Raw genomic sequence first — 12,070 nt, forward strand, 5'->3', positions numbered from 1 at the left:
GCGGCCCCGGGCAGCCCCTCGCCATCCCCCGCGGCCGCCGCCTCCCGCGGGCGGGATAGCGCCGGGACCGCTCGGGGGCAGGCGGCGGGGGGCGCGGGCGGCCGCGGCTCCTTTTCCTCGGTGCCTAACTCCCTCCTTCTCCTCATTCCTCCCCTCACAGCTCGCTTGGTGAGGCTGGTCGGAGGCAGGACGACGGGGACCGACGGACTTCGGCGGCGCAGAGGAGGCGGCGGCCGCTCGCAGCCCGGGGGCTCGGGGGACGCGATGTGGCGGGGGCGGCTGCTGGGGATCGCCCTGGGAGTTGCCGTGCTCTGGGCGTCCCAGGCGGGCGCCGCCGCCGCCGGGCACGGCGAGGGGGTGAGCGCCAAGGAGAGCCGGTCCAGCCGGGCCAAGAGGCGAGGGCACGGCGGCGGGCACGACGCGCTCAAAGGGTAGGTGCGGGGCCGAGCTGGCCCCTCCTTGGGCCGGGCACATCTGCCTGCGTGTGTGTGTATGTGTGTCCATATCCAGTACCCCTTCACGGTGGGAGCTGGCGGGGGTGGCAGAACTCCCCGACACCCCTTGGGGCTGCCCATGCCGAGGAGCACTTTGGGCTGGGGGGCGCCGGACACTGCCTGCAGCATCGCAGGGTAGTGCCAGGGCACGGAGCCCCGCCACCGTCCCGGACCCCCCTGGGGGCAGGGTGCTGTATCCCCTGCGTGCTGCAGCCTTGCTTCACTTCTGGGTGGGCGATGCTCCGTGAGGTTAAGCCGCAGCAGCGCGGAGGTTCCTGATTTATCTTCTAGGAAGGCCTTGGATAAAGGCACACTGCGGGCTTGTGCATTCCTCCTGCATCCCGTACTCCTGCTTCACATAAAGCAGCATAGCAATGAGGCCCGGAGCCCACAGCATGCCCTTTCCATTAGTTCTCCTCTCTCATCTCCCCCTTGAACCTTTGGTGATGGGCATCTTCTCTTGCTCTCAACTGGACTGTCCAGCTCTCTAGTACTCACATGAATGAGCCCAAACATACAGGAGTTTGATTTCTTATGAAACATTGTGGTACATGCTTAGCAGAGTGGTTTTTCTAAAGGATACATCTGTGTCAGGCAAACTTTTCCCAATTCTGATGGAACACCTTTCCAATGCAAAAATAGTTTTGAAGTCAACTGAAAGGCACTGTGTGCATTTGCAGTTGAAAATCTAGTTCACTGTAAAGGTGAAAAGCTTGTACTATAGGGATAAAAGAGAGTTTTTTTTTTTCAGGTGTTCCAATGTGCCTTTTCAGCCCATAGCCAGATTTCTTGGTTGTCAGGCAGAGGACAAATATAGCAAAAATTGTATTAAAATAGTTATGCTTCTGTAAGGGATGCAAGCTATTTTCTTTCTTTTCATCATTTCCTCAAAAAGGAGCTGTTACAACTTTATTGTTAGAGGCCTTGATGAATATGCTTTAACTTCCTCATACTTTTATAGTACTTTTTACCTATATTTGGATTTACAATCTTGGCTTTTTTATGTTTGCCTGATTGGAAAAGGTTTACCTTTGTAGGTCCATATGCTGCAAAAATGGATGCAAGCTGTCAGGACTGTATTTCATGGATCTGATTTTGTAGGATCAGAATCTCTTATTTCATTTCCTTATACCTTGTCACAGAAGAAGTAGTTGGACAAAGGAGATCCAAAGTAGATGTGACAAAAACTAGGATGTGAGAAGGGTGTATAGTAAAGTTTGAGGGACTCATTGCAAGCAATAAGAGATGATAAGGAAAAAGATTTATCAGAAAGCACCTTTATTCTTTAGGGTGTTTTAATAAACTTTCTTATTATAGAACTTTGAGTTAATATCAAACTAATAAACACCATTTTCTGCCCAGTGGCACAGAGTGTGCCAGCTAGCACACCGTGCTGACTTGGTAGAAGTCAGAGGCACATTAGCTGAGGATAAGATTTCTTTGGTGTATGTAACTGTTACTCTAAACTATGCCATTTAGACAGTAGTAATAGTGCATCAAGGGATGATATTTCAAGTGTTAATTATTTTTGGAATTTAAAATGGATTAGAGTAAGTAATCTTATGAGTTGATTCTTGTGTTTAACAGAAGCCTTCCATATTTTGTGTCCATATTACTTTGCAATAATTCTTCCTTTTATTGTGTATTATCTATGAGTTATATATCTACTTAGGTATCTGCAAATCTGGAGATAATGGCAACATCAATATTAGGTATTCTGTATCTTGGTCAATTATTTGGAATATTACAAACCTGGAGTGCCCCTCGGAAGCAGATTCTTAACAAGGATGTAGTAATTTGCCAGATGATCTGAGATACAGTAGAGACAAAACAAATTATTAGTTTGATTTCTTTTTAGAATTTTTATGTAACCCCAACTTGAGGCTGAGTGTAGAGTTCCCAGATTGTTTGGAGGACAGTCATTTTGATCATTGTTGGGTGAATCCTGCTGGATATTTCCAGTTTAGAAGTTGTGAGCACTTTCTTAGGTGTGGTACTGTACTGTACAATGTGAATAAAAAGAATTGTCATTTTAACAGACAAGGTTGGAATGAATTCTTTGGAAGGACAGATGGAAAACATATTTTGAATGTACAGGAACTGTATATACATTATTCATTGTAATTGGAGGACTAAAACACTAAAAATATGATTTTGCAAGAAGACATACTATTTTTTTAACTTGTTCATCATCACAAATACATTTGGGAATCTGATAGTTGTAATACAAGTCATAACAGATGCTGGGAAACTTTATTTTCTTGTTATTGTAGTTGACTAAGACTTCTTTCCTCTTGCAATAAACTCTTGCTCTAATTGTAAGGAGCACAGGGATACATTTTTAGAGAAAATCCTTTACATTTAGGCTTTTTGTGTGTTTGATTATAATGACTGTTGGAAATCTTTTAGCATTTGAAAGTATTGAGGTTAGTCTGTGTGTAAATACTGGTCTTGTACGTTAAAATGAAGAAGCCGAAGATCTGTTTCAATTCTTGTGACTTTTCCAACTTAACATTTTTTACTGCAAGCTGTTGATTGCAGGAGATGTTTGCTTCCCTCCGTGTGACCTTTGCCTCATTGTTTATGCCAGTGAGCTGTCTGAATGTATAACGTGATTCTAGAAGTATACTTTAATGTTAATTATTGTAAATTATTTGGAAATACCTCTTACGTGCTCATTTTAAGATTTTAAGCTTGCTGTTCATGCAGTTTAAATTGATCCAGCTATGAAGGCATTAGAGGTGAAATCCTGTAATGCCATCTGTGTTTGGCCTAAGGCAATGTATATTTATGTGCTGGTACCTGATGCCTCTAAGTGATTAGAAAGCAATCAGAATAAAAGCAGTAATTATGAAAAAATATAACTAGATTCTCCATTCATGGAAATGTTGCTGGAATCCATTGTAATTCAGCAAGTTAAAATAATAAGCTGCTACTGAGACACTTATCCTCTGGATCTCCAGAACTTTATCACAGATGTTACTGTACAGAATTATAAGGCATCAAGCCATTAAACACATGCTACCCCTTAAACACCTAAGAATGTGGTGTCAAACTTCTGTAAGAAATAAACCCTACAAAACTGGCCACCAATGGGAAGTTCTTTCTAAACAGTGTATACTTGAAGACAACTATTTCTATGTGTTTCAATCATTTGAATATAAAGTAAAAAATAACGTACTGGTGGTTTAATTGGTAGTTGTCTCAGTTCTAGAAGTATGTGCTTAAAGATCTTAGAATTAATTAGGATTTCCCATTTTCTGATGATGCCAGACAATGACTTCAAACACTAATGAGTATCATCAGTTCTTAATATTTTAAGCAATGTTTGTCATGTTTATCAGTCTCTTCTCAGTATAATGGCCAAAGAAAGCAATTATTTGTCTAACAAATAGCAGAAGTTTTGAAAGAACTAAAATTTCTTCAAGATAGCTCAATCGTGACATGTTTCTAATTAAGAGACTAATTAAACGTATTCGTGCAAGAATGATTTAATTTCTTTGTTTTTAGTAAGTTTAAATGACAGTGAATATTGCAGAACAGAATAGTTGGCTCCACAGTGATTCATATGAGTCTTGGATTAAAGCTATTCCACAGGGGATTGAGTTTTTTTGGACCAATTTCTTTTGGTTATCTCAAGTGAAGACCACACGTTTACTGATATGCTTACTTGAGTAAAGCTGGTCAGATTTGACCCTTTTTATGCATCGGTGCTCCTTGAAATAGAATAAATCTTACAAATCTATAACATAATTCTAGTGTTCAGCTATATAATTAAGGCTTCTGGTTTTTGTTTTAAACCAATAATTACCACTAAAAGCCTACTGAAGGAAAGCAGACTTTCTGTACTGGTAAATATTTGTTTATACAGAAAAAACCTCAAATATTTTTCTTGCCACTTGTGGCCCGCACACCTCTGGGCAGCTGCTGGTGCCACACCTTGTCCGTGGCACTCTGCAAGCAGGAGGCAGCCTGAATACTTGGAAATATAAAACTTAATTAAAAAGAGATGGGGGTTGCTGTAATACCTGATGTGCTGGAGCACTCCCTTGGCTCCCAGGTGGCACAGCTGGCCTCCCTCCAGTCCTCTGTGCCTCACAGGGTAAAGCTTATATGGAGGGTGAAAAACTTCTGTGCCAGCACATCCCAGCATAAAACCTGAAGTCCTTGGCAGTTACATGTAGTGTTAAGATTCTGCACCTCTCTGCACCTCTGCCAATGCTTGTGGTGCTGTTTTTTTGTTATTGTATGATCCTTGGAATTCTAGTTCTAGAGTGAAATGAGTTCATAGATCTTGGCACTGTGTCTCATGTACATGTTTCCTTTCTTTCACTATGGTATGATTTGATACAGGTGTAACTTTCTCTGGGGAGTAGGAGGAATGGATGAGGAGTAGGGAAAACAAACAGAACCAAGCAAGAAGCCAGCACAGAACGTATTCTGTGGCTGGCAAAAGTTGTCATTAATGCTTGATGAAGGGCTAATATTTAAAGAGGGAGTAACACATTATTTTCAGTCCTGATCCCATAGATGTCTTCCCCTGGCTGCCACAATAGGTTTGGATTACATACTAATACATACACACTGTCATTCTTGTTCTAGTTCCATGTTGTTCTTTGGCCTGAAGAAAAACTGTGAAGGTAAATAATCTTCAGGGCTTTGTGTCCTTGTACTCTCCATTTAGATTTTTAAATCCTGTAATTTGGACACCATCTCTTTAAAAGGCACAACCTTAATCCCAATTCTGGTTTATCATTTATGGGGATAGACTTCTGGGCCTGTGTAGTTTGTAGTGCAGAATTAGGACTTAATTGATTTGGGGCATGACAGGGAAAAACCATCCAATGGTTAAAACTCTTGATGAGTACTGTTGTAGTCTCTCTTTCACTGGTGAGCCTCTGAGGCACATGTGATTGTTACCAGCAGCTTAGCCAGTCTTCCCCAATGTCATCTTTTCTCATTTTGTATTGTAGCTGGACACAAATGGTTTTGAAGTGCCATGTGTCTCTCCTAAAATACATTAAAGAAATATTTTATTGCCATTTGATGATAGTAGGTCACAAATAGAGCAAAGGGAGGAAAAAGGCTACCATAAACACTGTAGCAGCATTCATGATGCACTGTATGCAACATGAGTGTTTTGGAAATATTGTAAAATTGGCCTGGGAGTCTGAGAAGAAGCAGGTTTGCTGTGACCATGCACTACTTTGCCAGTGTTGAAGATCAGGAGGGCAAGATGGGATATAATTCTTTTCCTTTCTTCCTTTCTTTCTTATTTATTTATTTATCTATTTTTGTCTGCACAGCTCTTGGCTGTATCAGGCTGGCCTGATACACTGACCCAGATGCTGCTGGACTGGTCACAGCTGTGATGGGTTTGTACTTCATGTACAGAGCGAGTGAAGAATTTCACATCAGTTTTGTTACTTTGTGTCCCAGCACAGGAAGGTGCAGTGCTGTCTGTCACCTGAGGGGTCCTGTGTAAGGCTGATCGTGGCTATGACTTAATTGCTTGGCAGTTTAGAAACAGATTATCCTACAGCTTGTACTCAGAAAACAAGAGATGTCATGGATTGTACTTTTCGTGCTCCAGGTAATAATTTTCTTTCGTGGATTTGTTATGCAATTTTAAAATATTATGTGTGATTGTGTCTTTCTGGAGACTTTCTGATCTCAGTTTGTTGGTGTTTAGTTGAACATTGATGAGGACAGGTGGTGTACTGTCTTTAGAAACTGGAGGCATAAAGGGTTGGGGTGAAAAACAGAACAGCACCTGCAGAGGGTGTGTCTGGTTGGAGCGGGATGCAGTAATTTGCAGTTTGCAGTGCAGCTTTCCTGAGAGAATTGTTTGGAGGGGACATAAGAAACCTCTGGCTAAACTTAGCTGCACTTTCCTCAATCAAGAGCCTCCTGAAGAGTTATAAAAGTAGACTTCTCCCTTGTTGTCAGCAAGCACAAGATACATTTTTTGTTCAGTGGTGGCTCCATAAGTTGTTGACCAGATCCAGTCGCATCTGGATCTGTTTGCCATGTTAACTGGGAGAGCTTCTACTCTGTGTGCAACTTCACACAGTGGTGTCAGAACCTATGCTGGGCTTCAGGATGCAGACTTGGAGTAAGCACAGGGCTGCTCTCCGTGTATTTGGGAGCAAAGGGAGGATCACTGGGTTACGGTTTGGCAGGGACAGTCCATCTGTCAACTTCATTTACAGTCATGCTTATCGGATAAAATTGCAGCTTCTGTTTTCCTGTAAGCTTGTTTTCCTTTCCTGTGGTGTGTTTCTCAGTAGTGCTGCTCACTTAGGATAGTCTTTGTCATTCATCTTCCATCCTACAAACTTGAATGTTTAGTATGTGAACTTCAATAAAAGTTTTGACAAGGTTCACTTTAAATATGTTCGTGGACTCAAGCAACTGTGATTATTGGAATAGTGCTACCCAAAATGAAAGATCCCAAATATTTAGCTACGTGGATCACCAGGAAAACTTCTTCTTGGTAGAAATATAGTAGATATTGGATCATAGGAGGCCATCTCTACTTAAACAAGACTTCAGGAGCTTGAGATCTTTGAATGTGAATATAGAAATAGTAAGAAATGAATCATTAGCAATAAGATTGTCTTCCGTCTCATCGCTTTTCTTCATCTGCCTGCTGAACCCTACGGATGAAGAGGATAGAGATGCATGTCTGTCACTTTGGTCTTACTCCTCAGACTCAGTAAATATTTTTGTAGAAGGGAACAATTGTGGCCTGGAGTGTTTCTGATTAACCATTGCACTGTGCTGGAAAAGATATTTGTAGCTTTTTGATCTTGTATTGTGAGTGTCTCCTTTGGTTGTTTTCTCATCCACTCTGACTTTCCCACTTAGTTTTGTTTACTTATTTTAGGATTTCAGACCTACTGAACAGCCTCATTCATGCTAAGATTGGTGTGCAGATAGAGGTATGAGGAGAATAATTTGCTTTTTTGTGACAGTTCAGTAAAGTTGGGCTCTTCTTTGGAAGGTACACTGGGATGTAAAATGTAGCCTGTCAAATTAAAACCTCTGCCTTCTGGTTTTGCTTATAGATCTTCACTGAAGTATGAAGGAGTTCTAGCTTTTATCTAGAAGAATATTTTTAATGTTGACTTGCTGGAGAATCTGTTGTTTTCCTTTCTACTTCTCATTTTATGAAATGATTCATGACCATTAAAGCCTCAGAAATACCAAATGAAAGCCACAGTTCTTTTGTCTACAGTTTTAATCATTTTCATCCTCTTTTTCAAGCTTCCCTCTCTCTCATGTTTTGCTGGAGGACATCAGAATATCCAGTGATGTTCAGCTGAGGTTTCAAACTAAAATTTGTTTCCTTTCAGGAACATTATTTCCTGTCTTTTTTCTCCTTCTTTGTTTTTCCCACTAATTTTCCATCTTTTTCTCTTCCTTGTATACAGAGTAAATTACCAGTGTCTGCTAGGGACAAAGGTGAACTAAAAGAGAGGGGTCGGTATCAACAGGGTTTTCCTGTTTCCTTATGGCAGAGATGCAGGTAATGGACCTTTTGAAAACGTGGAATCACTGTCCCAGCAAGAAGAAAGGCAGAGGGTAGGTTACAGTGTGTAGTCAAGGGAGGAGGAGAAACACTGATATATTACCTAAAATAAATCTTCCAGTAGCCTAAGGGAGAGCACTTAACACACAAGTTAATAGCATTGCTTAGCACCTCAGGGCGTTCACTGACAAGTACTGATGGAAGGGTCAGGTTTATGAGGCTTCCTAAAGGATTGTGTTTCCTTCATGGTGGGAATGGCGGGTGGCACCAGCACATCCCACAGCCTCCAGGAAATCCTCAACAAGGGGCTGGTTAGCCCTGGCTTTGGCTGGCCAGTTGTGCTGCTGCTCATCTTGGTGCACAGTGCAGACTGGCAGAAATCCTGAGCTCTCCTCTGTGTTTTCCCTTGGGAAATTGTTAGAGGTTTGCCTCTATTGATAGCCATTAGCATCTACGTGGTGAGTGTGGGAAGTAGAGCTGGAGATGGGAAGTGGTCTTTCCCTGTTACCCTGTTGGAAGTGACATCTGGAGAGCTAAGGAGCTAAGCATTGTCCTTGCCCACAGTTACATCCATTTCCTATGGGATGCTGTTTAGTGCTACCAGGGTAGAAAAGGCTATGATTTCTTGTCCTCTGAAAATACTTTTTTTTGTGTGTGTGTGTGTGTGTTTATTTGTTTAAGAAAGCACCTGACAGATCTCTCCTGCTTTCCCTCTGTACTTGTCTGGCCCAGCAGATAGTTTCTTTTGGTGGCATACTTGTACTTTATGTGTCTTACCCAGCCATGTAGACTGGGTTTTGAACTGGACCCGTTGACATTCTCAAGTGGAACAATGAAGGAATACATGCCAGAAACGCGTCTGTCCCTGGCTATGAATGAGAACAATGCCTGGCTGTCAGGTTAGATGAGCGTGTCCCTGCAAAAGACATGGTCAGATTTCCAGAGCAAGTGCGGAAGAATTCACTTAATGTCAAATGCTGTTGTTGGATTGCTGTATTTAGCTGTCACAGTGTGTGATGGAGGTTGGGGTTAGAAAAGTGTTCAGTGTTGCTGCAGGAAACTTGCATGTCATTTTGAACTCTTGACTTGCACATAGGCTGGAGCCAAAGATACCCGTAGAGCTGCTTAGCGTGTTATTTTTTCAGTTGGACTGAGCCAGGATTCTGGGACAGCGGTATCCTTACTGTCAGAGTGAGAAATAGTTATCATATTAGGCTCTCTGCATGGCACAGGCTCACTTATTGCAGTGCAAAAATGAGTATGTCAGATGCAATCCTTTGTATATAAAAAACATATTTTGCTTAAAAATGCGTGCTTATTCTTGAAAGGATAACAGAAGCTAAATTTTGTGTTTGTTCCAGAATCTAGCATTGTTTCCTAGATTTTCCTTTTATGTGATTGAAATAGATGGCTTCAAGAGTTCTCTTAGTAATCTTCACTGCATGAAGAAAAAGGGCACAGTGATAAAAAACATCCCATTTTTATAATATTTAGCTAAACAACAGAAAAGCAATCCCTGTTTAAACTATTTGGGGTGCCTGGAAATGGGGCCTATGCATGTTAAATGCAGATGTGTGCCTGTGATTTTAGTTCTATCCCATCCACAGTTAAGTTTCTCAGTTTGTGAATGTATTCAGTGAAAGCAGTGAGTTCAAAGCACAACCAGGCATCTTCCCTGGGCTCTTGGTGCAGAGTGATGTGTGTCAGGGCTGCAGGTGGCTTGGGACAGCTGCCCATCACGTGCTGTAGCTGTTGGCTGCTGCATCCCATTGGGAAGCAGATCTTCCCTTCCTGCTTCTGCTTTGCTTGCAGCTCTGCTGCTCCTCGGAGGACAGGGTAGGCGCCAGCGCAGCTGAAGGAGATGCTTTAGATATTGACCTCTAATTTGTGCATGAAGAACCTGACTTCTGTCATTTAGGTGAGGAGGGATCTTGGAAGGCCATGTGGTCTAACCCTCGCTTAGAGCAGGGTGAACTTAAATCAGGTTGCTCGTGGCTGTGGCCACTAAAGCGTCTCTGATGATGGAAGTTCTTGGTTATGTGGGAAAGCTGAGTAAAGCTCCAGTGGAGCCAGCAGAGCTCAGTCACTCCGTGTATTTAGTATTTACTCTGAAACACTGAGAAGTTCAGGTAGGTACCTAAGCTGTTTTACAACAAAAGGTATTTACATCTGATTTTGTGTCTCTTGAAAGCTACTAATAAAGGATTCCATTTCATGTTCTGGAGCCTTAGCTACTATTTCTTAATACTTTGGTTATCCTCAGACTTAGACAACCACATTTCTAAGACAAGCCCCCCATTTTTTCTGGTGCAGTTTGTCATTCTTTTTAACTCCCAGTGCAGACATGGAAGCATCACTCCTATTTTATGTGGAAATGATCAGCAAATAGTTCTGTGTACAGTTTTAGCAGGTACCAGAGTTACCCACATAAGAAGAAAAATAGGCAAAGGCTTCTCTAAAAATAATCGTTGGCTGATGATATTGCTTTAAATTGCATCTCTTCTACCAGAAGACTGGGTCCCTACATTATGTTAAACATATGGTAGCCACTGCAGCAAAATAATTAATAGGTGTTGTTCATGAAACGTTTTCTTGCAAGAAAGAATAGCTGTGTGTTTTTCTAGGGAGAGGAAAAGTACATTGAGGGAATGATTAGAAACCATTCCCACTATGCCTGCATCTCAGCTCAGCTCTAGCTGGTGATCAGCTGTCTCTCTTACTCACTCAGCTGCTCTTTGCCCACTCTGTCTGGTCTCTGTCTAATTTATTTGAGACCTGTGCTTTGGGTTTGATTCAGCCCGGATTACGCCAGCATTGGCCGGTGCATGGCAGTGCTACTGACAAAATTTCAGCCTGAAGCTTCGCTCACAGCAGTGCCAGAAACTCTTCCTCCCATGGGAGCTGCAGATGGGCATGCTTTCTTCGGGAGAGGGCTGTAATTTCCTTGAGGGGTCACAGGCAGGGCAGAGTGGGGATGTGCAGAATTAGCAGGCCCCCCTGGCAGGCTGCAGCACGGGGCCCTGACTGTGTCTCTGCCGGGACCCTGGAGGGGACAGTCACAATGCCAGAGATGCCCCCACCATTCCTGGGCTGGGGGTGTTCTCTGCTGCCAGCTTCACACAGGGCTTTTGAACATCTCCCTCCCTTCTCTGGCTGTCACGTACCCTCGCTGCCTCATTACATCTGATAAGAAGGCTCTGCCAAACTTAGCATGATTTGCTTCTCATCATTTTGTGTTTGTGTGCCTGCTCCACAAATCCACCCCCAGTGTCTGGGTAATGGTGTGCAGTTTGGGAGAGCCGGGCAGCCAGGCATCCTTGCTGAGACAGGGCATTGGAAGCAGGAGTAGCAAGGGAGGGACAGACCTGGCTGGTCCTTTCTGTGAGATGATGTCCGTGTTGCCCCATGGAGAAAAGAGACCCTTTATTTGAGGAGGTGTGACAGGCAGCTGTGCTGCCCCACAGTGCTGACCTGGGGCAGGACCACGGGTGTCCCTCTGAAGTCGCTGATGCTGCAGTTCTGCCCAGGCTCCATCCCCACAAGTGGGGATAGGACAGACAAGGCTTTACTTTGTAATGGGGGTGTTGGTTCCCTGTGCTTGTTTCTGAAGAAGAATATCTTGTGCACACACATGCCGCCAGTATCTATGCAAACCTATCACTCTCAGGTGTTAGTTATCACAATTTCCAGATGAACTTTTTTCTCTCTGCTGTTCTAAGATTTTTCTAGTTGATGACTAATGTCTTTTGATAATTGCTCAACTCACTTTGCTACTGAATTTGTACTTGTGTATCATTAATCAAAGACATAGTTTCTTGTTTACTTTGGACATCTTTGATGAAACTCTGGGCATCAACCATCCTGTCTCAGCACCATACCATTAAAGAAATCCTTTTATACTTTACAAGTTAATTAAGTGACTCTAAAATGAAGTGAAAGACTTGTCTTTTTTTAAATTGCAGAGGGAACAGCTTTGTTCTGAGATGTTCTCTCCCTCCTCTGGGCTTTGGAGTGAAAGGAAGGTGATATAGGTGGTTTGAGG

At 42.8% G+C, this 12,070-nt stretch overlaps 1 protein-coding gene across 1 annotated transcript in view; it reads left to right on the plus strand.

Annotated features, from left to right (window-relative positions):
• Positions 1-264: 264 nt before the first annotated feature.
• FBN1 (fibrillin 1) overlaps positions 265-12,070 on the plus strand; it is a 147,490-nt gene continuing 135,684 nt past the window's right edge. Inside the window, exon 1 of the mRNA XM_017805157.1 lies at positions 265-431. Coding sequence (XP_017660646.1) covers positions 265-431 — 167 coding nt within the window. The remainder of the gene's footprint in view (positions 432-12,070) is intronic.

This window comes from Lepidothrix coronata, unplaced genomic scaffold (genome assembly GCF_001604755.1).
Source record: "Lepidothrix coronata isolate B3197 unplaced genomic scaffold, Lepidothrix_coronata-1.0 Scaffold11, whole genome shotgun sequence".
Lineage (NCBI taxonomy): Eukaryota > Metazoa > Chordata > Aves > Passeriformes > Pipridae > Lepidothrix > Lepidothrix coronata.